Genomic DNA, 26,426 nt, shown 5'->3' on the forward strand with positions numbered 1-26,426 from the left:
AGCCCCCTGCCAGCCTGCCTCTGAGGATTGGCTAAGACTCCATAATCCCCCATTCCTGCACAGCCAGGCACACCCAATTATCACAAGCACCCAGAGTCGGAGAACAGGCTGTGACTTTGTTTTTGTTGTTTATTGAGGGTGAACGACTTGGATAGGGATGAGAGGTTATAGGATGCCACCTTGACTTCATCAAAATTTCAACAACAACGTCAGGAACATCTCCCTATATACAGTCTTCATACAGTCTCCTTCGCTTGCCTCCTGCACACACTTGCTTGCTTGCTCCAGCTGAATCACTGTAGAATAATCTGACAGTCTTCTGGTCAGATTGTAGCAATAGCCCTTGACAGGCGGGAACTGGAAGCCCCCTGTTGTTTAGCAAAAAAAAATAACATTGTAGTAAAACAGGTTTTCACTTCTCCTCTGTGGCCACTGCTTTCAGGACCATCTTTTCAGGCACTGCCAAACCACCTGGCTGCAGCTGCCCCTTTCACCAGCCCTCCAGGCTAACTCTCCACTCCAGTCCTCCAGACTGACTCTTCTCCAGCCCACTCGGCTGTCTCTCAGAGGAGGATGAAGACTTAAGCACACCATTGTCTTCAGAGAGACTGGCTACATGTGGCAGTCTCTCCCCTTGCCAGTCCCCAAAAGTGCTGATCTACTCACTCTGTCCTCTCCTGCTTCTATGCCTCCAGGAAGGGCTTCCTCCTGTGTGTTATGGCAGGATCCTTCCACCACCTGAGTTTAGCAAACCCTGACCCAGATTCCATAGCTCAGGCTTAGCTAACTTCTAATACACACTCATTTCTAGCACACACTAGACAGTGCTACAGTTATGTTGCCCTTTGGCTGACAAAAAAAAGAATCCATTTAGCCAGCCTTAGTCCACTAAGCAGTGACTGAAAGCAATATTTGGAAAGGGGGTTTGTAGAGGGGGTTGTGTTACTTCACAGAAAAAAAGAAATTAGGGAATTTCTTTGTAAACTGCAAATTCCATTTAACATCATGACCAAGTATAGTAATATATTAGAGCAAGACTTTAAAGGACAATTCCAAGTATCAATATTTTTACATAGCTACATTAGTCCAGAATGCATAAGCCATACCTGTGGGATCCCTCCAGAACAGGGATCCTCAAACTACAGCACTCCAGCTGTTGTGGGACTACACATCCCATGAGGCATTGTAAAACTCTGACATGCACAGACATGACTAAGCATGATGGGAATTGTAGTTCCTGAACAACTGGAGGGCCATAATTTGAAGACCCCCGCTCTAGAAGCTGAAAATTTGTGAAGTGAAAACTGCTACTACAGTGATCTCCAATAGCTTCCAGGTCCTGTGCCAAGCAGCTGTCCTGCTGCATTGTGAACACGGGAGGTCGCCCACCTGCATGGGCACCATTCAGGGAATGCTTTGCATTTTCTCAATGAAACCAATTGGTAGAGGTGGAGATTGTGACATCATCGCCCTGTCTCTCCACCTCGTCCACTAATTGAAAAAATGCAAAATGATCACTGAATAGCAACCTATTTGAGTGGGCAGCCTCTTGTGTTTACTATGCAGCAGGTCAGCCGCTTGCCATGCGACCTGGAAGATAGCGGAGATCACTGTAGTAGCTGTGTCTACTACAGCTATTTCTATGTAACTATGTAAAAATATCCATATTTGCAATTTTTCTTTAGGATCTAGAGTCCATTTGTATGGCAAATTAGTAACCCATATAGAAACATATCATTTAAAGACCTTTCATATACATATCTGAAAGATGTAATAAATAGCCTTTATTAAATGATGAACGGCTGATTATGTGGTATAGAAAACGTTCCCAGCTGTCCTAATACGTGGGAGAGAGTTTAGCAATGAAGGTCTTGCTGCATGGTATGACAATTAGACAATATGAGGCCTTATATGGTCAGAGCCAGTGACTTCAGAGAAATGCCAAAAGATAGGCACTTTTAGCCTGGGAGAAAGGAAATACAATTTAAAGTCCTTGTGACCACAGTGTAACCTTTTATTTGGAGACACTGCTCCGTCCTGCCATGCCGAGGAAACGTTTTAGTTTTCCAAAATACAAACAGAATCAAAATGTTTAGCTGCAAGGTATGTTTATTGGAAACGCTGTGTAGAAATGTTTGCTTTGGTAGTGTTCCCACAGGAAGTTTTATTTATATCTGAACATACACACGTTTTTACCACCCTGCTATAACACAGCGCAACGAGTACTTATCAAATGTCTAAAAGTCAGCCTATAATCCGCCAATTGGATATACACCTTCAGCACTTTAGAGAAACTGTCAAAAAAAAAGAAAAACAATATGAAATTATGCAGTCTCATTACATCTAATTACATATAAAAAAAATTAGTGCGCAGGAGATAATAACCTAAGTAAAATAAAGCTGCTTGCAATATCACAACAACAGAGCCAATTATGCAAAAACATACATGATAAAAATTGCAGCACTAAATAAATGAAGTTCAAAGTGAATCATTAAAAAATAATCCATATAGTGATTGAACACTAAAGTACATAGTGGCAGATATAAACAAAAGTCAATTTAAATAATATCCAAAGAAATGTGATTGTTTAGATGAATATCCACCTGGTGCACCTCCACCATGATAACAAACAGGATGTGAGCTTACCAGATTTCTAGACTCCACGTTATAGTAGTCTAGACAAGCGTTTGAATAATGATCCAGCACTCAAAGCGAATCCCTCAGTGGTTAGACCGGAAAGGAAGGTAAAGCCTCGTACACACGCAACGAATTTCCGCCAACCGGTCGTTCGTCTTTTGTCCAGAGTGGTGTTTGTTGGTTGGAATGTGCCTAGACTGCACACGAATTTTGTCGTCCGACAGAATTATACTTCAGAAGTGATGTCGTGTTGGATTCCTTTCTTTGTGTTCTTTCATCTCTGAGCATGCCCAGTCTTGCTCATAAGATTTTTCCCTGTCGAAATCTGTACTGACTGCACGAAAATCGGACGTGTTTTGACGGACAAAAATTTTATAGCCTGCACAACAGAATTTTTTCGACCGAAAAGTCGGAGTCGGTTGTCGAGAGCACCATACTAACAAGCCGAAAATCGGCAGATCGGTCGTCGGACGAAAATCCCCGGCTGAATTTCGACTTGTGTGTACGGGCCTTAACTTGGCTGGCCAAACAAACCCCAGGTGTTTCTCAGACGTAACCAATGCGGAAGAAAAAGGGGGTTAACATAGTGTAAAACCGAAAAACACTTTTATTTTGAAAAAAGGTTGCTAAACACTTAAAGCAATCCAGTGAATAGTCAGCGGTTAAAATGGTGGTTCCCAGGATAAAAAATACTTGTATATAAACTCAGTAGGTGTGGTTAGTTCAGACATAGACTATGTCCTGACTATTCACTGGATTGCTTTAAGTGTTTAGCAACCTTTTTACAAAATAAAAGTGTTTTTCAGTTTTACACTATGTGGAACTTCTCTTTCTTCCTTATTGGTTACGTCTGAGAAACACCTGGGGTTTGTTTGGCCAGCCATGTTATCTGCCTTTCCGGTCTAACCACTGAGGGATTCGCTTTAAGTGCTGGATTGTTTTTCTTACTGTGAAGAAACCTTTCTGTATTTGGAGGTTAACCACTTTAGGACCGGAAGATTTTCCCCCTTAATGACCAGGCCATATTTTGCGATTCGGCACTGCGTTAATTTAAGGGACAATTGCGCAGTCGTGCGATGCTGTACCCAAATAAAACCGTTGTCCTTTTTTTCCCACAAATAGAGCTTTCTTTTGGTGGTATTGATCACCTGTGCGTTTTTTATTTTTTGCGCTATAAACAAAAAAAGAGCGACGATTCTGAAAAAAAAAAAAAAAAACAATATTTTTCACTTTCTGCTATATTACATTCTCAACATTTATTTAAAAAAAAATCAAAATTTTTTAACATCTTAGGCCAATTTGTTTTCTGCTACATATTTTTGGTAAAAAAAATTGCAATAAGTGTATTTTGATTGGTTTGCGCAAAAGTTATCACATCTGCTAACTACGGGAAAGATTGATGTCATTTTTATTTATTTATTTATTTTTTACTAGTAATGGCGGCAATCTGCGATTTTTAGTGGGACTGTGACATTGCGGCAGACAGACCCCTAACTGACATTTTTGATACTTTTGGGGGGACCAGTGACATTACTACAGTAATCAGTGCTTTACTACTTTACTTATATCAGCCACAGTTTCACACATAGGTGTCTGAGACCCATGCAACATGAGTCCTGGTGTCTATCTCCACCCAGGACACCTAGCTACAGATTTCAGCCTCATGTAGACATGGGTGGCTGTATGCAGCTGTACTCAGGTATATGCAGGGGCTATCATAAGCATAAGTATAAGAGCATATGCAAAAAATAGGGCTATAAGCTATACACTTTACTTGTGTTTATAATGTTACCTGCATATACCTGTACTGCCAAGTACAGCCATTTATATCTATAGGAAGCTGTATGCTGCACCAGGGATTATCAGGTGGGAGAAGATGTTGCAATATAACATAAATTGTGGTGTCTTCTCCCTCTCAGAAAAAAAACAGGTGCGACATACAGGCTCCCATGGACATAAATGGCTGTGCATGGTACTCAAGCATCCGTGTCATGTACCTGTATGAGGTGCTTGAGGGTGGCTTCTCGCATAATTTCTATCCAAGTACTCCTGGAAGTTAACATGGGGGCTGCTAGGGCAATGGAAAGGTGCAGGTGCCAGACAATTGGATCAGTACAACCAAATCGAGTTCAGTAGCAGTTGAGCAGGATGGCAGTAAATCATGTGCAGGATCAAGGTCAGGGAGGAGCAGAGATTGGCAATGTGCAGGCAGTGAGGTAGAGAATCTAAGGTAGGCAGCAAACATAGACAGGCATTCCAGAATCAGGTCAGGGGACAGCTGGGTCCATAACAGAGTCAAGCAGAGTTATGCCCCGTACACACGTGCAGATCGTCGGCCGAACGATCGGCCGTCTTTTGTCCCCGGGCTGTCGTGTCTGTTGAAAAGTGCAAAAGACTGCACAAGAATTTTGTCCGCCGACTACAGCCGACTGCAGCCGACTGCAGAAGTGATGTCATGTGATGGTTAACTTTCCCTGTGTTTTTTCTTTTCTGAGCATGCCCAGTCTTGCAAATCTGCTGTCTGTCGGCCGAATTCTGTATTGACTGGCGAACAATCGGCCGCTCTGGTGTCGGCATACAAAAATTTTAATGCTTGCACGACAGATTCTTTTCAGCCGAAAGTGTGCTGTCGGCTGTCGGAAGCATCATACTAACAAGCCGAAAATCGGCCGATCGGTCGTCGGCCGAATCTTTTCGGCCGACAATCTGCACGTGTGTACGAGGCATTAGGATCAAGAAAAGCAGGAATATAAACTGAGAGACCATTCAGCAAATATCTCATGAGGTCACCAGGTTTAAATAGGCACCACTGTCTGTAGTGGATGTGCCTGCATGTCTATGCGCATGCTGTAGTGCCTGTGTTCCACATTGTTGCACAATGTTTCTGACGGCTGGCATGATGTTCCTGACAGCCTACATGCAAGTGGCGAAATACTGAAATCTGACATGTGACAGGTAATTAAACCTTGTTAATTGATCTTTACTGAATGAGATGTTTGGACTGCTATCAATGTTTTTTAATTCTCAATTCATTTCTACACTATAATACCTGCACAAATGATACCAAATACTTCCTTCTCAGATGTATATAATTCTGTATCAATTACTGCCTGCTTATTGACAGTAGACAAAGTTATTTCTGTATTACAAAACTAGCAAATTTCAGAGATCGTAACCTATACAGTATGCCTTCCCACACAGATTCAATGGCGCCTAGTTTTCTTTCATCCTAGCAATATTCTGATATTGTAATGATAATTTATGATCATTTCGATGGCACCCAGAGACAAGCTGTTAATAGTAAATGAAATCTACCATGATCAAACAAGCTGACATTTCTTCACTTATCAAACAGATTCCAGGTTTCATATTCTTAGGGGTTTATTTAAAAAGCAGTGAATGTGACGTTCACCAAACAATCACTTCAGGTGAATCTTCCTGATAAATCTGTTATAATATAAGATGACTGATTCACCACCAGTGAATGTTTGGTGAATGTCCTATTAATTGCTTTATACATCTGATTTAGAGATTTAGCATTAGGGACTTTAGTGTTTTTACATCAAAAAACATCAAACGTGCCTAAACATGTTACACAAGTTCAAAACATCAAGCATTTTTCACTCAATTTAGCTGCCAGGAGGAAAGGAGTCTTTGAGAGCTAGCAAAATGTCCAGTGAGCAGGAGGCGTCATGCCTCGTACACACGCATCGATAGTTGGCCGTGAATTTTCGGCCAACGTCCGATCGGCCGATTTTCGGCTTGTTAGTATGATGCTTTCGACAACCGACTCTGACTTTTCGGCCGAAAAAAATCTGGTGTGCAGGCTATAAAATGTTTGTTGGCCGTCAACATAACGGCCGATTTTCCATCAGTCAGTACAGATTTCGGCAGACAAAAATCTGATGAGCAAGACTGGGCATGCTCAGAGGAGAAAAAACACACGGAAAGTAAACCAGCACATGACATCACTTCTGAAGTTGGTTTTTGTCTTGAGCACATTTCAACCAACACAACAACACTGGCCGATAATCGTTGCGTGTGTACGAGGCATTAGACTCTTGTCTCAGAATTACCATGAAACACCACTGGCCAAGTGCCCTTGGGTGAAATAGAGATTGAACAGGTTAGAAATACATATGGAATAAGGGAATAAAGGGGGAGCACTGCAAGGGTATATTTTGTCTAATTCCCTAAGATCAGTAGTTCGGTTTTTTTGTATTTTAACGCATCTACAAAAAGACTATAGCATTAATCTGGATTAAAACTAAATTTAATGCCCAACTCAGAAAATTCTCCCTGCAGAGGGGTTGCTCCCTAAATGCACGAGTTAACAGCTCATTTAGATTTAGGGGGGAATGAAAGCTTGTTACTTACCTCAACCTTCGCTCCTCTGGCAGATAGCGTTCCCTCATGCTTTGGGATCCAGTTTAGCAGCATGGAGTAACGGAGGACTGGGTCAGTAAATCGTCTTTTCTTTGCCCCTAGACCTAAATGAGTAGTTGACCCTTGCATTGAGGTCTTAGCCCCACTGTAGTGAATACTTTTAAACTTTCCCAGAGTTGGGCTGTAAATATGGATTGTCCTCTTAATATATTCCAGTCAAACAGATATACAGACTTCTATTAGGCACATTTTGTCATCCAGTCGTTGGAATCCTATAAACCTTTTTGGATGATGAAATATCTTTTTCCCTCCTTGTATCGTAATATGCTGTTTCCTTTGTCGTTTGTTAGGGGTGAGTCTGGTGCAGGAAAAACAGAGAATACCAAAAAAGTAATTCAGTACCTAGCTGTGGTGGCATCCTCACACAAAGGAAAGAAAGACACAACTATCACGGTGAGTGCAAACCGAAAACAATGAATCCATGTTAATATTCTGTGATATAAATAAATATGTAATCACTTTCTAGGCAAATAGCTGGTAAATTAAACAGCAGATCACCAGTTGTTTGATCCTCTGCCAAGGTACTGTCAAGTTAGGAACACACAGCATACATTTTATGTTCCAATGTTTACAAAATGATTAGACTTTGTTTGACTAAAAATGTAAGTATTAAGTTTAGTAAGCATACACATTTTAGTGTGCGACTGCTTGAACTTATTTCATTCCTACAATGACTTCTCTCTTTAAAACTGAATTATGTAAATTTCCTGAGTAAATAAAGGCATTTTATTTTTTTTACAAACACAGGAAAACTGTTTAATAGGACAGTATACCCATGTTCCTACCACTGTTATATAAAAGAGCCATCTTTAGCCATAATTAGTAAAGGTTGCTTATTAAATTGTAATATCTTCCACATAAATGTTTAATCTTGAAGAAAACATTTCTTTATATGCATCTGAACCTTTGTCAGTGCTTATAAAGAGATGCTGCAGACAGCTTCTCCTTAAAATGTATTTCAACTTTTTCAGCCAAATTGGGATAACACCTTAATATTTGTTACATGTTCTCATTTACATAGCGTTACAAAAAAATAAATAAAATGTCTGTTTACATTGAACTTGTTTTTTTATTTCTGAAAACACGAAAACAGATGTTTTCCTCTGCTGTGCAATATAAAGAAGCGGTCTTGGAAGTAAGGCCCCTTTCACACAGGCGGACCGTTCAGATCCGCCTGTCCGTTTTTTTGGCGGATCTGAACGGTCACCCCATGCATCTCTATGGGGCATCGAATGTCAGTGGAGACATGTCTGCTGACATCCGATCCGTCAAATCTGGACGGATGGAAACCCTATTTTCCATCCATCCAGCGGATGGGATCGGATGGGATCAGATGAGAAACAGAGTCCGCCGACGGACTTTACAGTGTGAAAGGGGCCTTAATGTTTACCCTGTATGTACTATCCTGTCAGATCTCATTATCAGTTGCAAATTAGATTTGAACACAGTTTTTACAAAGACAGGGTTAAATATCTAGAATCTTGGCTTGCGCATTTGATGTTAATGATGGGAAACCTATACCCAGTACACACAATCAGAAAATTGGATGAAAAATGCCACTTTCAAAGTGATTGTATGACAATCTGATTGTTAGTACACAGCTCTTGAGTGCTGATCACGACAGTTAATGCGAAATTATCTGAAGGAACAAACACGAAAATGTTTCCCGTACAATACCAGAACTAACAATTTTTGTTTAATCAGTACAGCATTCATCCGAAAAAACTCGGAAGACCAAGACTATGCATGCTAGGAAATTAAAGAATACATTACAATACAATACAACACATTACATCCGAAGCTGGATTCTGTTGTACGAGTATTTTTGTAACTTTAGTAACCTCTTCATTTTGGATATAAAACTAGCATGCCAAAAAAGAAGATGATCATTTGTCCGATGTTCTCATTGTATAGTCTGCCCTCATTTCGTCTGGGGACAGACTAACTTTGAAATTGTTCAGAGTAGCTTGCAGTCTACCAGAGCCTGCCCCAAAGAACCATCTAAAAGGTGAAAAATATTTTTGAAAATGATTGTTGGTATGCTATGTGAACAGGAACACATAACAAACATACAGTGGGGTTTTCTCAAACTTGACTGCAAAACTGAAATAAAAAGAAAACGGATGACCATGGGGAATGATCTAAATTTCTGGGTCAATATGGACACTGACAATTCTATTGATGCACCAGCAATACTGTATTCAAAACTATATTTTTTCCTCATTAATTGTGTACATTGTTTTTAACTAAATGCGTACTTCTGTTATTTGGACCCCCCTACTTTATTGTATTCAGTTGCCTGAAACAGGCATTCAAGTTTAGTTTAAAGTTGTGAATCCCTTTATTCTTATATCATTTGAATAAGCTTGCGTGTACAGTTTGCACAAAAGCCTTATATACATATTTCTGTGCAAGTCATGTAACTATTCCCTTCATTTTTGTGGTCCACTGGTCAGCTTGATAAGTCTTGCAGAAATCATAGTATCATTTATCTCAGGTTATTATTGTGCAGATATGTTCTCCATGCAAATTGTCTATTTAATGTCTGCTACACAAGGACATTATGTTGTTTTTGCCACTATGATCCTGACATTTGTTTTACCACATTATTCAACTACAGCAAGGCCCATCTTTTGCCTACGTGAGTAACTAGATTGTGCAGTGTGTGTTTTTTTACCACAGTGTGGAACCTTGCATGCTATTGTTGCACACTTAGTACCAGTGGTGGCAGTAGTGGTATAGATGCTGGTGGTGGTGATATAATGTTGTATCACACAGTGAAACGCAACAATAGCACCTATCCTTGACACATAACAGTATGAAATGAATGAGCTCTGAAAAGTGTAGAAATGTGGTTGTCAACCAAGCGAATTCCATTTAGGTATAAAAATTGACAATATTATCCATCTGCAAAGTCCAAAAACAATTGGAGACATCAAAAATAGTTACTTCAAAAATTATGCCATCTTATTACAAATGTTCTGTTTTATTGGCTAATGCTGCTTATCAGCCCTAGTAATGGTTGAGAATCATTGGTCTACCTTCAAACCTCATTACTCCTTTTGTGTAAGATATCTGTGGTTGATTAATTATGATAATCCTGAAAGAGTCAACGACTTGAATTGGAAACCTGTCAATAGTCTAAATAATAATGGCATTCAACCTTGATATATTAAGGACTGTAAAATTACTACTGATTGCAAACCCAAATGTGCATGTTCTTTACTGATATTCTGAGTGTCTTGCATGATTGCATGCCAACCTGCTTGCTGATTTTGTTTTGTGGGTTTAAAGGCCAACTCCATCCAAAAATGATGTTTAAATATGTGTAATGGAAGCAAGCATGATCACACACTGACTTATATCTCCTAGGAAATGGATTGGTGAGAAATCCCCACAAGTCTTTCTAGTGCTTCCCAACTGCCGTAGTTATAACAAAGCCAAATTGTGCTTTTAAATATTTTTACTATTGATTTTTTGTATAAGGTAAAATGTGCAATAATTGGGTTAGACAGCTTCTGGCCTGTGTCATCTTTAGAACAGTCTTGTGGGAGGGGGTGGAGACAAAAGCAACTGCTGGCTAATCTTGCCAATAGAGCCTACAAGTGATCTGTCAGGTGATTTAATCTAATAAAGCTCATCCAAAACCAAAATGCCAGTTTGGGATGGAGTTGGCCTTTAAATATAAGCACACCCATTACACACCATTTTTAAACAGACATTGTGAAAAAAGCTAATTATATTCAGGAGGTATTTTTCTGGGAAAATATAACTGAATATAAATAGAGAGCAGATTAAACAGATCCCTTGTTCTGATGTCTGCTCCAGCATGGACCCTCTGGTTACACAATTAAGAATACCCCAAAAAGAGATAATAGGCTTACTCAATAAGAGTAGGCTAACAGCTAGTTTACAGTAAAGCAGGGCACCACAGGACTGATCTGGTTTGGGAGTAGGAACAGGACTTGTAAAAGTAGGCAGAAATTCCCATGTGAGAGCAGATGATGTGGGATGCCACAGGATGCAGAGTCAAAGGATCAGTCAGTGTTCACCAGATCTCTTCTTGGTGGAAATTAATTTCACTGTGTGCTGACCCCAGGTTGAAACCCCCAGGTGTACCCTACTCAACAGACAGACTAGGGTAACCAGGATTGAAGCTAAGGGTCCAGGCAGGTAGCAGACATGGTTAGCCAGGAATTAAGTTGAGAGTAGGGCAGGTAGCAGACTGTGTTAGCCAAGAACAAAGCCAAATGTCATGGCAGATAGTGGACAAAGCCAGAGGTTGGTACACAGCAATCAAAGGATGAAAGCAGGTGGTAGCAGGCTGGTACAGGGCTCAGCTGTTAACCTACAAAAGCAATATCGAGCAGCTTGCCCAAAGCTGCACTGATTTTAATGAGACAAGGCAAAAGGAGGAACACTTCCTGATTGGCTGCTGCCTGACAGGAGGGGGAGGGTGCTGCTTTAATTGGCTGCAGTAGATCTAAGACAGATAGCCAGGCTGGACAAGGCCTAACTGAGTGGCTAATTATATTAATCAGCAGGTGAGACAAGGCACTTAGGCCTGTGTCCAGAACCAAGATAGGAACTGAACACATGTATTAGAACTAGAGCAACCAGAACAGCTTTGCATGTTAAAGCTGTGAACTACAAGTAACATATTGACTTGCCTTCTGGTCTGTGGGACTACAAATATCAGCTGGTCTGCTGATCTGTGGAACCACAAGTAACAGATCAGTAGCAGCTTTTATGAGCTAACATAAATGTGCAATAACTCATAGCAACCAACAAAAATAATCTTCCAGTGTTATGACAAATTTAAAGTACAGTTGAGATATGACCAGTTACTGGAGAAATTTGCACACCATTGCCTTATGCATTGTTATTAAAAAAAAATGCAAATATTATGATCTCATTGCCTTTGAATTCAATTTTTGCACTGATTAACATCAGCAAGCAAATGATAATTCAAATCATTTTGTTAATTCTCTATACAAACAATGCTTTATTTTGTCAATATTACATCTGTCTTTAACTGCACTTGCATGTTGTGCTGTGTATTTATTGATTTTAAGTGAATAACCTCCCTTATTGTGAATTTGCATGAAAAGTCAATTATATCATTCAAAGACAACAATTTGTTTCATCGGCTGCATTTAACGCTATTGCATTTTTGTGGAATGCAGTGGAAATCAGGCAAGTGGTTAAGGTGGGGTTATAGCCACTTTCCACCCTGGTACTATGTAATTCTTCATATCATTGCCCAATGCTATGCACAATTCAGAAAGTATGCCATTATGGGAATCCCTAATGACTTAGTTTAATAATGGTTTATGCTAAGAATATGAATCATCTGGCTTTGGTTGTGTGCCAAGGCCAGTCAGGGTCCCCAGTAATGATGCTTTGCTGGTGCTAGCTTGTGCCTTTGATCTGTGAAACATTACAGTACTGCATTATAGCTGCTGCTTTAAACTTCATGCTACAGCAGAGACCCTAATTGAATTGCGTTCACTAGTACATCGACCTGTTTAGTATAAGGGGCAACTGCTCTGTAAGCACAAGTTAACATAGGTATTTGCAGTTGGCTAAATTATCCAAAATTGCTGTGCGCTTAAGGCCCGTACACACGTACCGATCGTCGGCATACAAACGTCGGTGGACGAAGGATCTGCCGATTGTACGCGTGTTAGTATGGTGCCTCCGACAGATGTCTGCGCACAATCCGCGGACAAAAGTCTTTCGTGTAAACATGAAAATATTTGTATGCCGACACCAGAACGGACGATTGTTCGCCTGTCAGTACACAATTCGGCCGACAGACCGCAGATTTGCAAGACTGGGCATGCTCAGAAAATAGAAAACACAGGGAAAGTTAACCATTACATGACATCACTTCTGCAGTCGGCGGACAAAATTCTTGTGCTGTCCTTGTGCTGTCTTTGCACTTTTCAGCAGACACCGACATCCCGGGGAGAAAAGAGGAACATTTGTAAGCCGACCATCGGTACGTGTGTACGGGGCTTTAGACTAGACAAAGCAAACTACTACAATTGTGAATACATGAGCATTAAAAAAAAAAAAAAGAGATGAAAAACAAGATCATCTTTCTTAAAGCAGCAAAGGTTAAAGAGAAAACTCCAACCTAGAAAAGAAATGACCAAAGCTGTAAAAGGATTGACCCTTGAACTATGTTTGGTAGTTTTAGAAAGAATGGTAACTGGTAAAAATAAACTAAGTCATTATATTGCAGAGATTAATTTGGTGGATTAATGCCTGCTTCAGCCTAATCATTGGAATCAAGAACCATATTACAATACAAGGCTTTGCTAGGAAAGTTGGACTACATCATGGCTGACTTGAAAAGATCTGTGCTCATATCAGATTCTAGACAAGATCGTGCAGTCGTGGCTACTGGATGCTATGCAAGATCATTTAGTGGAGGCTATCAGACTCTACACAAGGTTGTTCAACCAAGACTACAAGTATGCCTGGGAGAGGAACTTCCCAAAGTTTAGGCAGTACTCAGGAAAGGGCTAAAAACAGTGCTGAAGAAGCCCTCCACTTTTTGTGGAAGTGAAGACTTTAATTTTCCTGTTCAAATACATTAGAAATGTTATTACAGAATGATAAACTTGGCAACTTTGAAGGTCAAAGCAAAACAAAAGCAATGTTAAAGATCACTTTAATAACAACTATTGATGTCCAACGGTCAATTCTAAACATTTAGTGTCGGTTCACACTATGGCGATCCGACTTCGGGGGCGACTAGTGAAGTCGCCGTGCACCGTGACTTCGGCACGACTTGCACGGACTTCACATAATGGAAGTCAATGCAAGTCGCTCCGACTTCGGTCAAAAGTAGTGCAGGAACTATTTTCTAAGTCGGAGCGATTTGAGTCGCTCCTATTAGAACGGTTCCCATAGCACTGAATGGACAGAGACTTGTCAGGCGGCCAAGTCGCCTGACAAGTCGCAGTAGTGTGAACCGGGACTAAATCAATGACATTTAGCAACAATTGCCATAAAAAAAAACAGTATAGTGTCATAATAAATGTATCACTTTTGTGTCTGTGTGGCTTATGTAATAATGCCAAGAGCAAAGTGTAAACTGTGCAATCCCTTGCCAACCAATCACAAATCATGTTTATAGCTATGACTACAGTAAACAAAAATCGAATTGGCGGTACAATTTTACAATTGTTATTGCCCTTTGCATTGCTTTATTAAAAACGTTTGAATAAGTATTTTTTTCTGACTTCATGTTCATAACACTGCTTGATATGAATTCCAGGGAGAGCTGGAAAAACAACTTCTTCAGGCTAATCCCATCCTTGAAGCTTTCGGAAATGCCAAAACTGTTAAAAATGACAACTCCTCTCGATTCGTAAGTAGCATTTATTGTCAGTAAAGAAGTTCAAACATTAATTGCCCTTTCACGCTAGTGTATTGGATCAGCGTATAACCAAAAGCAATATGTATTTTTTTTGGCTGGAGTGGAGATTGATTAGAACTGTCTGTGCCCCCGTTAAAGAGAATGACTCTTTCTATTTGCCCTGTTTACCATTATCATTGAAAGTGACAGTAAAAGAAAATCACAATTTTAGGTTGTCCCCAAAAAGTATTAGAGGGGAAATCTTCCAAAGAGGACACTAGTTCTGGTGACCTTATGGGCCATAAGGGATTTACTTAATTTGCAGGGATTTCCTCTCACTTCCTTTTTGGCTATGGGACAGGAAGTGAAGGGAAATCTCTACAATGAGACACAGATGGTGAAAAAAAATCTGACAGGAGTTTATAAATCTACCTTAACCTTAATTACTTAACGCACCTTGGCAGCAGATTTGTGCTGTACTACAGCACAATACATGTAGCGGTGTGCTGCCAGAAATGGTACCTTTTTGGTGTGTTCTGGTTTGTTAGGCGTTTGTTCTGGTTTGTTAGGCAGCCCATTCAAATGAATGGGCTACCTAATGCAACCTAGGTAATGGCTATGCGCGAATGCACTGGGCCCTCGCCTTAATTTGTCAAATTTTCTTTACAGCAATGGAGAAAAAGTCTGACTGGTTGCTACTATGGCTTCTCCTAGCATATGCAGACGCATCTCATCAAAGCTCCCCAAATCATTACAGAATGTGGAAAATGTAGCATTTTATTTAGAAATCAAGGTCCCAGAATCTGGAGGAAGAGTGGAGAGGCACAGAATCCAAGTTGCATGAGGTCTAGTGTGAAGTTTCCACAGTCAGTGATGATTTGGGGAGTCATGTCTTCTGCTGCTGTTGGTCCACTGTGTTTTGTCAAGTCCAAAGTCAGTGCAGCCCTCTACCAGGAAAGTATAGAGCACTTCATGCTTCCCTTTGCTGACCAGCTTTATGGAGATGCTAAATTAATTTTCCAGCAGGACTTGGCACCTGCCCAAAAGTATCAATACTTAGTTTAATAAACATTGTATCACTGTGCTTGATTGGCCAGCAAACTCGCCTGACCTAAACCCCATAGATAACCTGTAGGGTATTGTCAAGAGGAAGATGATAGACACGAGACCCAACAATGCAGATGAGCTGAAAGCCACTGTCAAAAAATCCTGGGCTTCCATAACACCTCAGCAGTGCCACAGGCTGATCGTCTCCATGCCACGCCGCATTGATGCAGTAATTCATGCAAACAGAGCCCCAACCAAGTATTGAGTCCATACTATACTGTACAGGGACATACTTTTCAGTAAGCCAACATTTCTGTATTAAAAATCCTTTTTTTATATGAGTCTTATGTAATATTCTAAATTTCTGAGATACTGAATTTTGAGTTTTCACTAGCTGTAAGCCATAATCATTCAAATGAAAAGAAAGAAATGCTTGAAAGATATCACCCTGTGTGTAACGCATCTATATAAAATATATGAGTTTCACTTTCTGAATTGAATTACTGAAATAAATTAAATTTTTGATGATAATCTAATTTTAAGAGATGCAACTGTACTATATATTGAAGATTTTAAAATACTTCCATTTGATTAGCCAATGATAGTTTCAGACATGTATTAAAAAGATGACACAACATGCTTATTCTGCCCTTATTCAGTATGGCTTACATACCCTCTAAGGCAGGCCATACATGTTTTATTTTCTTTTATTCAACCATCAATTAGAATGAAAGAAAATTAATGATTCCCCTATCCATGCATTCAAGGTGGGTGGGGGAATTCCTCCCATGGAGCTATTGTATTCTAAAGGCAGGTGTGTTCCCCACTATCAGAATAAACACCAATGGCTATAGCCCGTGCCACTGATCGAGTGAGCATTTTCTAACAAGCGAGTTGTGCAGAACAATTCTCATACAATTTCATATTTTTAATCTTGCTCATGGACCATAAGCTATCATACACTTTTTAATCAAGTTTGTAGCCCAATAGCACAAACATATTTTCACTTTAAAGCTTCCTTCCCTAGCAGCGCATGCTCACCTTTCCTTTGCTGCTCTGTTCAGCCTCCAGAAGTGAAGAAAGTATCCTGTACATCTGGGTATAGGGGGGCAGTTCACTTGGTCTCCTTCCTTTCATGGTTGTTGGTCATTGGCCTAGCAAGATCAAATGGGGCAAGGAGAGAGTCATCAGACCTGTGTAATCTGTTACTAAAGTAAAACAGAGCTTACCTTGTTCCTGGTTGAGTCTATAGGCCTGGAAGAAAAGGAAAGGTATATGCTACTAGAGAGGTGGTAAATAAAATGGACTCACTGCTTTTCCCTGCATGGGCAAAGCACATGTAAAATAATAACATTTGATGATGTGACAATAAAATACATTTTGTGTCTTGCTTAGGGTAAATTTATTCGAATCAACTTTGATGTTACTGGCTACATTGTGGGAGCGAACATTGAAACCTGTATCCTTTTTAGCCTGCTGTACTTCAAGGAACTCTGGTAAGCCTAGTCAGTCAGTTAGATAAACAGATATGCTCTGTATGTCTAAGTAAGGCAAATATCCACAGTAGAGATATAAACACACTAAGACATGGAAATTGTTTATATAGACGCTTAATTCTTAATTTTTACAGCTCCAAAAGGTGCTCTTACCAGCTGCTACCAAAGTCGGAGATTATGACAATGTGTTCCACCATCTCAAATCCAAAATTATCTTTATCTAAGAAATAATTCACACATTTGTTGAAAACCTTGATTGCCAACAAATTAAAATAATTTCTGGTGAAACTGTTACTATAGGTCAGGCCCTGGAAGCCAGAAACAGTGGGTCTCTATACTTCTAAAAGGGCAATACAAGGAGTAATGCTATATGGAAAGTAGTGGAAGCCAAAGTTTACAATGCATCAATGTATCGCTGAATACCTAAAGATGATTTGCCAAGTACTGCCCTGTTTCTTTATATTGCCTATTATTAAAACTTTTTGGTTTCTTTAAGGTTTTTACCTCTCCCCTTTGAATGCAAGACATGGCTGCATGAATGAATCTGACAAACAAGCAAAATACATTGATTTCAGCAGCCTACAGAATCTCACACCAACTCAAAACACTCTTATAAGCCCCTTTGACAAATGTTAGTGTTAAGCTGGATACACACTATACAACTTTTGTTGTTGGATTTCCTTTAGATTTACCTTCAACTATGTAGTGCAAGGGCCTGACTGATTGCATACAAATTGAAAGTGTTTAGATTTGACCTCATATGGGTTTGGTAAATCTAAAGGAAAAAATCTAAAGACAATTGTGTATGGCCTATTAGACTTCTTCAAGCTACCTTTATTGAAGTTAAAAGAGAAGATTGTAGATGGCTCTGTTAATTGATAGATAGCTAGGGAGATGTATATAGAAGGTGCAATTCAGGGAAATATGAAAGATATCTTTACTGACCGGTCCTTTTCAAAATGCTAGTTGCCTGATCCACTTGCTTTAAATATTTCTCTCTGAGGTCTCAGCTGAACTCATTTGCAAATATATTTTGAAGCCTTCCATCAACAAGGAAGGATGTGCTGGAACTGGAAAGAGTCCAGAGAAGGGCAACAAAAATAATTAGGGGAATGGAGGACATCAGCTATGAGGAAAGACTACAAGCACTGAACCTATTCTCTCTGGAGAAGAGACGATTAATGGGGGATATGATATCAATGTACAAATACTGTACTGGCGACCCTAGCATAAGGAACAAACTATTCAGAGAAAGGGAATAGAATAAGACACGTGGCCACTCACTAAAACTAGAGGAAAGGCAGTTTAACCTTAAAGTACGTAGGGGGTTCTTCAAACAGTCGTATCAGCAGGGAGCATCGATAGTTTAAAAAAACTATTAGATGGGCACCTTAAAGACCACAACATACAGGGGTATACAATGTACGGTTAACAGCAAACACACACACACATCATAGGTTGAACTGGATGGACAGATGTCTTTTTTCAACCTCACTAACTATGTAACAACAAGGTGCATTTGCAGGTGTGTCCCTATTGTAATCAGATTAGAATCATAACACTGGGTCACATAAAGCAATGACTATTGAAAGCATCAAATGTACAATGAAACATAAGACATCCGAAGTTGCCAAGGGCAGCTGAAAACGTATCGTGTGTACCAAACATAGCAAAGAGAAAACCACAGAGTTACAGTAGATACAACTTAGATAAAATTATCATAGCCTGATCCTTCTGTATTACAAATTCAGTAAACATTTTCTAACATAGCATATCACTGTAGTGTCCCTACTATTGGATCTTGCTCAGAAAGAATGAATTACACAGGAATGTTCTGTACAAAGGTTAAATTATAACAAATAAGGAATATTAAGATGTTGGCACCATATGCCACTGCATAAACCAGTACTGACTTTCTCTTTTTTTGTTCTTTTTAGTTCAGTGTTGTTTACAGTTGTTTTCTGTCCTAGAGAAAGTTGTTTCTTTAATAACTAAATAGATTTGCTTGAAAAATCCCGTGCTGTTCGTCAAGCAAAGGAAGAAAGGGCTTTCCACATCTTTTACTATTTACTACAAGGTGCCAAACCTGCTTGGAGAGGTATGCAAGATAGATCTAAAATGTAATATGCATGTTATGTTTATACATTCACTCTTCGGATAAATTTCAGAACAAAGTCAGCTGCAGATACAGCATATGTTACAACACACGTGACAAAACCTCCAAAAAGCTTTTTTTTTTTTTTTCTAAACTGATTCATTTATAACACTGCAAAAAACAACATCTGCAAATAGATAATTTTGTTATGCCCATGTTTTGTTGCAACAAAAAAAGTAAACCCTCAAGATGCAACAGACATTTTCCATGGTCTGCCTTGACATGTATTGTACATGTATCATTAGTCACCATGGTGGGGCTGGTTTAATGCAAACACATTGTTTATTAGGATGTCAGGTGTAGAATAACATATTTCTCTATTCATCCATACAGTAAAAGAATTATTGGTATATGTCTAGTATTTAACTGGTAATGTGCAAATCTGCTGAAAGCCAATAGCACCCTCAGGGCCAGATTTACCATTAGCCACAAAAGACGTGTGCAAAGAGGCACCATATGCAGCTTTTAGCATTTTAACAAATGGTCATGCCTTATATGCTATTATTAGTAGGAACAGTCATTTACCAAAATTTTTTATACATCTTGGAGTTGATTTATTAAAAGCAAATAGTCTGTTCACTTTGCGAGGGAATTTTGAATTTTGATTGATATTTGTAGGATACAATCATAAATCATCTATCTCCTCTGTGTTTTCACTATGCAATCTCATAACCAGATCTATTGAAATACGAAATCAGATTCAAGAACAAAGCATCTTAGTGCTGACGATTGATGCAAACAACCAATCATTTTCAACTCGGTTAGCTAGAATACGATCTAAATCAAATGTAAATCAATTAGAAGCAAAATTATGGCTATTTAATTATGTTCCAGATTTGATTGTTTTGATATTTTCTTTTTGCACATTATTGGGTTAAAAAACTCGAAAGCAGGTATTGCCTCCAGAGCAAACAAATGAGTTCCAAGCTTAAAGTGTAACTGAAGGCAAAACTTTTTGGAGAGTGGAGAAAAGTTAAAATGTATTGCTGTCTGTGCCCCTGCTAAGAAGATTTACCATCTCTATTTGTCCTGTTTACCATTAGCATTGAAATTGAAAGTGAAATAAATCCCAAATATTGTGTTGTCCCCAGAAAAGAAGTAGAGGGAAATCTTCCAATTGGGACACTAGCTTTGGTGATCTGGGAGTCCCCCAAAAAATGACCTTAACCTTCCTAGCGGTATTCCCGAGCGTGGCTCAGGGTTACATTTCAGAGCCAAAATCGGTAACCCCGAGCCACACTCGGGGTACCGCCAGAAGCATCGCCGGATCCTGTAAAAGAGGTTTCTCACCTTGTCACCGGGATCCAGCGATGTGTCCGGCGGTGTCTAGCTGCGGTTCTTCCTCCCGATCGTCTCCGTGCCCCGGCTTCCGTCTCCTGCGACGTGACGTTCGCACGGGGGGTGGAACCAGCGGCAAATTCAAATGTAAAAACACACCAAACACACTGATACCATTCGAAATAAAAAAAATCACATTGGTTTGCCCCCCAGTGCCCTTTCCTGCAGTTTTACTGTACTTTTTATGTAAATATATGTGTATATATATATACAGTATATATATATATATATATATATATATATATATATATATATATATACGTAATTCTTGTGAATGAGCAGCCCAAACCAACTGTATACATTATATATATATATATATATACGTATATATATATATATATATATATATATATATATATATATATATGTGTGTATACATAATATATGTATACATATATATATATATATATATACATATATATAATATCTATAATAAATGTATACAGTTGGTTTGGGCTGCTCATTCACAAGAATTGCATGCAAAATAATGGTACCGCTTTCAGCACCTAAAATCCAAAAGAATCATACCGCCAGGGAGGTTAATATGCAGAGATTACCTCTTACTTCCTGTTTGGCTATGAGACATGCAGTGAAGGGAAATCTCTGCAATGAACACGGATGGTTCTAACTGCTTTGCATCTCTCCTGGCATCTCCTGGCTTTTATTGCATGCTTGAGGAACAGGCGCAGTATTTAGCCCCACTGACTGCAGCCAGTTTACAGTATGTCAGGCTGCATCTGGATGGGGCAAAACATCGTCCACAATTTGCTCTTCTGCATTCTGGCGTTCTTTCCTGAGCACATACTGTAGAACCTTAAACCCAAGTACCAGTTGGTAAAGCATTCAACCCTACACATGAGTACCACTGGGTATAGCGTTTAGCCCTGCCCAGCTGCAATCTGACAGGCTGCAGGCAATGGGCGGGGCTCAATGCTGCATCTATGCAAAGGGCCTATTACTAAAAAGCAACATTGTTATGGAAAGGTCCTGCATAAATTTATAAAACTGTCTAATTCATTATTGATTCTAAATCTATAAAGCATTACAAAGAAGTATTTTTACTTAGGCCTATATACGAAATAGTAATTCAGCTGTTGGCAGGGTAGGGGCTGCAAAAATGTAGTTCCTTGGCAGCATGTTGTTTACCTTTGACTTAGAACACTAGATACTATTGAATATAGATTAGAATGAGTATTAAACTGAATATTTCTATATACATTTAAATGTGCTGATTCGTGCATTTCTTTTTTTTTTTTTTAAGAGGAATTACTTCTTGAAGGTTTTAGCAATTACACATTTATGTCCCATGGTTATGTGCCTATCCCTTCTCAGGATGATTCTGATATGTTCCAAGAAACATTGGAAGCTATGGAAATTATGGGATTTAATGAAGAAGAACAAATATGTAAGTTACCACTTTACTTTTCAACCTGTGTTCTCTACCCTGTGACTTCTAGGAGTTCTAGTCTGTCCTTGGCAATCTGAAAATAAAAAAACACACACACACACATTTTCATTTTTGCCTGTGATTATTTCTCAGTTCTGGTCTGATAAAACTGCAGTCACCAGGACAGTTAAGTGTGCAGATCAATCCAATAGAGCCTGGATATACAGTAAATAGGAAACTGGAAGGGGTTCTTACCATTTTACACTCCTACACTATTTTGGCCAGGCATGAAATTTAACTGCTACTTTATGTAAACCATTTTTGGTATCCCTAAAGATCTTGTAAACCCTCACATTTAAAAAAAAAATCCATTCAATTTAGAATAGAAATGAAAGGCAGAATATTTGTGTAGAGATATAAAAAAAAAATTATGAATATATCTTGATATTTTTTAATAGTGATTACGTGCCCTCAGTTCTCAGCTGCATAAGAGCTGGAGGAGGAGAAACAGCAGTACACTGATCTTCCCTGCGAATGGCTGTTGCGTTGGAGGGGGGGGGGGGGGGTTGTCAGGATGTCAGGACAAGTCTGACCATTGGAGGAGAGCACACGGAGTTTCCATCACAGCAGTTCTCCTGCTTAGTGTGGTCAGGAGGGACTGGCAGGAACACCAGGGATTTCACATAAGTGAAGCAATATGAACAGAATACTTTTTAATACAAGTACATGGTACAGCAGGCACATATCAGTAACATGAAATGTTGGGTTTACATACACTAAGTAATAGTTTTACTTTTAAATAAAGAATTTTTTTTATTCCTAAGTGGCCATCCCAAAGAAGAAACACATTATTTGGTAAGGAGGTATCTTCATTTGCGTTACATAGTAGCCAAAATAAATTAGCAATAAGGTGTTCAGTAAAGTTTATGTTAATATAAAATATCTCCATTTTTGTGTACTTTATAATGAGCATACAATAGATGTGAATAGTTTAAAAGGCCCTTTCCAACAGTGTAATATTTTCATTTTATATTCTGTGGTCCTTTAAGAAAATGACATTTTGTATTGCTCCAAAGATCATAATATATTTTATGAGCTAAGTCCAACAGAAGAATTTATGCCAATTATAGTCAGTCTTTTCTCTTTGAAGTATCCTAATTTACCAATTAAATTAATCTTGTAAATCTGAAGCACTGATCCTTAATATCATTGCTGGCATCTTTAATAATGTAATCATTAACTGTATGTCAAGCCAGGTCAGCTGATCAGTAGACTGTAGTAGGGTGTATTACATGTTGAATTCATATTAGCTGCAGGTGTACTCACCCTTTTACTAAAACTATGTTATGTCAGAAGGCTGGGACCTGTCTAAGGGCAAGTGTACTTGTACATGTTTTGCTTTGCATCTTATGGATGAGTGTACATAGAAAACTAATCTCAGCCAGAGCTCAAAATGTTCTTAGGCTTATTGCAAATACCCATGTACACTAACTGATGTTGGACGAGAAGGCCTGCCTCGCAGTCTCTGCTCTAATCGATCCCAAAGGTGTTCTATCACGTTGAGGTCAGGACTCTGTGAAGGCCAGTCAAGTTACTCCACCCAAACTCACTCATCTATGTCTTTATGGACCTTGGTTTGTGCACTGGCGTGCAGTCATGTTGGAACAGGAAGGGGCCATCCCCAAAAGGTTTCCACAAAGTTGGGAGCATGAAATTGTCCAAAATGTCTTGGTATACTGATGCCTAAAGAGTTCCCTGCACTGGAATTAAGGGTCCAAGCCCAACCCCTGAAAAACAACCCCACAACATAATCCCCCCTCCACCAAATGATTTGGACCAGTGCACAAAGCAAAGTCGATAAAGACATGGATGAGCAAGTTTGGAGTGGAAGAACTTGACTGGCCTGACCTCCACCCGATAGAACACCTCTGGGATGAATTAAAGCGGAGATTGAAAGCCAGGCCTTCTTGTCCAACTTCAGTGCCTGATCTCACAAATGCGCTTCTGGAAGAATGGTCAAACGCTCCCATAGACACACTCCTAAGCCTCATGGACAGCCTTCTCAGAAGTGTTGTAGCTGTTATAGCTGCAAAGGGTAGGCCAACTCAATATTGAACCCTACAGACAAAGACTGGGATACCGTTAAAGTTCATGTGCGTGTAAAAGCTGGCATCCCAATACTTTTGACAATATAGTGTATCTGTATGACACAAGATATATTTATACAGGGAAGGATGCAGAGGGTTTAATCTACTAAATGCAGAATTTTTTACCATCCACTAGGTAGGGGATGCAGAAGAAGCCAATTAAGTACACTTGGTACTGGTAATGTAACAACTACTAAAAGAAAGTCAAGCAGTAGTAATGATGGATAAATGTGGCAGTGTAAATAGAGAAAAAGTAAAAACCTTGCATTGGTGTTCAGGAAAAACAATTTGCATTGATGCAGAGAGGAAAGTTTGATTTTGATGCTCAGGAAAATGTTTGTATTGGAGCTCAGGGAAAAGTCTGTATTGGCGTCCAGAGAAAAGTTTGCATTTGTGCTCATAGAAAAAGTTTGCATTGGTGGTAAGCAGGGACAGTATCCAGTATCCAGATATAGCCCCTGCTTTTTTCAAAAAAAAAGAAGACAATCCTCCCCTAGTCAGTTACATACATTGCAAGCATTTGTAGTAAACGTAATTGCCAGAACAACCTGCTACTGTTTGCAATGAAGCTTACACATTTAAGGTGATTGTAAATGAACACCTTGTAAAACAAGCTATTCAGTTTTAAATAGAAAAGAAAGGCAAAACATGTTTGTATGGATATAAAAAAATTATAAATACCCTTTTTTTTTTTTTTTACGTGATCACGTTCCCTCTGTTCTCAACTACATAAGAGCTGGGGGGAGGAGAAGCAGCAGTACATAGATCTAGTCCTATTATTAATTGATTGGGGAGCTTCTGGACAACAAAAGCGTAAAGAACCATTCCAATACAAGGAAGTCATGTGGATTTTAATTACAGTGTGGCAGTTATATACTGTATATTTACTTAAAGTTTTAACAAAAGTGGAGTTACCCTTTACTATTATTCTTCCGGGAATGTCTCCTTCTACTTTCCTGACTAGATGTCTCATACACAATTCTCACCAGATAGAAGCTAGGAGTAAAAGCTGACTCTTTCTAGTTTAACTTGTATGTAATATTTTAATACATATATGGTAAATTCCAATGATCAATTTAATAAAACTTTTAGGTTCCATTAACACTTGAGCTGAGCATCTTTGGTTGTCTGTGACTTTTCTTTTTTTTTTTAAACCAATGAAAAACTAGTAACTAGGCAAAAAAAACAGGTATTTTTCAGGCATTCCTTTTGACGTCTGTTGGGGATGGGGACAAAATGTGTGACCTTGCCCTAAAAGAAACCCATGTACATTTTTAAGTGACAAAATTCATCAACACTACATTCAGGTGTGAACAGGCACTACTGAATATAATGGAAATCCTAGTATCAAGCATTGAAGCACTTCTTGCTAAGCTTCCAACCGTGCTTCAGATTGCTCAGGTGCGAAAGCGGCCTTAGTGAATTGAAAAAGACCATTTTTAAATAACTATAATCAGAAAATACTACATATTAATGAAAACTGCATATTTTCTGTGTTTGTGAAATGACCCTGATGAAATGGGTAGAGACCTAGCCTATATTTGTTGCAAAAATGAAGAATATGATGATGTTTATTAAAAACAAACTAAAACTCTTGTTTCTCTGTGGCAGCCATGATGAAGGTGGTATCCTCAGTTTTACAGCTGGGTAATATTGTCTTCAAGAAGGAAAGAAACACTGACCAGGCTTCCATGCCAGATGATACAGGTATGCTTATATAAAAAAGAACTAAGAACTTGTCACCAATATTTCTGCTTTATTTGTACAATTCTTTAATGTCTATAGCTTTAAGTTTGTACTGAAGGTATCGGACAGAACTAAACAGATATCTGCAAACATATAGGCAATAAAAAATGAAGAGAGATGGTGTAAAGCCCCACTATACCCAAATAATTGTAAACAGACTGAACAAGGGTTAGATATTCAGTCAGGATTTATTGCTGTCTGAGGGATAGTGGAGTCACTGGAACAGGAACCCATAAAACTAAACAAAATTGGTATTTGTATTTATGCCAATACTAAAAAATCCATGTATTCAAGAAAGACTGTCAATATAAATACGATGGAATACAATGGAATTTGATACAAACTGCTTTAGGCCGGTTTCATCAAAGCACCATAATACACGGAGAAGTTAGTTCTTTACATGGGTAGCAAAGACTGTTCTTTCCTTAGACAAGCTAGTAATTGAGTCATGATTTATTTTAAAAATACAAGCCACTTAACTTTATTTAATATTTTCTCAGCTGCTCAGAAATGTTGTCACCTTATGGGAATTAATGTGACAGACTTTACAAGATGTATCCTTAGCCCTCGCATCAAGGTTGGAAGGGATTTTGTGCAAAAAGCTCAAACCAAAGAACAGGTAAGTTTTCAGTTATTGTCGTACAGTCTACTGAG

At 39.0% G+C, this 26,426-nt stretch overlaps 1 protein-coding gene across 3 annotated transcripts in view; it reads left to right on the forward strand.

Moving 5' to 3' along the window:
- The window catches only part of MYH11 (myosin heavy chain 11), a 146,236-nt gene that overhangs the window by 68,610 nt on the left and 51,200 nt on the right, over nt 1–26,426 (forward strand). For 2 of the 3 annotated variants that reach the window (XM_082260656.1, XM_082260658.1), the window contains exons 5-12: nt 7,375–7,477; nt 9,705–9,725; nt 14,376–14,468; nt 16,899–16,962; nt 18,999–19,097; nt 21,754–21,897; nt 25,638–25,733; nt 26,273–26,391. In XM_082260656.1, coding sequence (XP_082116782.1) covers nt 7,375–7,477; nt 9,705–9,725; nt 14,376–14,468; nt 16,899–16,962; nt 18,999–19,097; nt 21,754–21,897; nt 25,638–25,733; nt 26,273–26,391 — 739 coding nt within the window. The remainder of the gene's footprint in view (nt 1–7,374; nt 7,478–9,704; nt 9,726–14,375; nt 14,469–16,898; nt 16,963–18,998; nt 19,098–21,753; nt 21,898–25,637; nt 25,734–26,272; nt 26,392–26,426) is intronic. The other variant, XM_082260657.1, reaches the window with a different exon arrangement.

The sequence above is a fragment of the Pelophylax lessonae genome (genome assembly GCF_965119305.1).
Source record: "Pelophylax lessonae genome assembly, chromosome: 6".
NCBI lineage: Eukaryota > Metazoa > Chordata > Amphibia > Anura > Ranidae > Pelophylax > Pelophylax lessonae.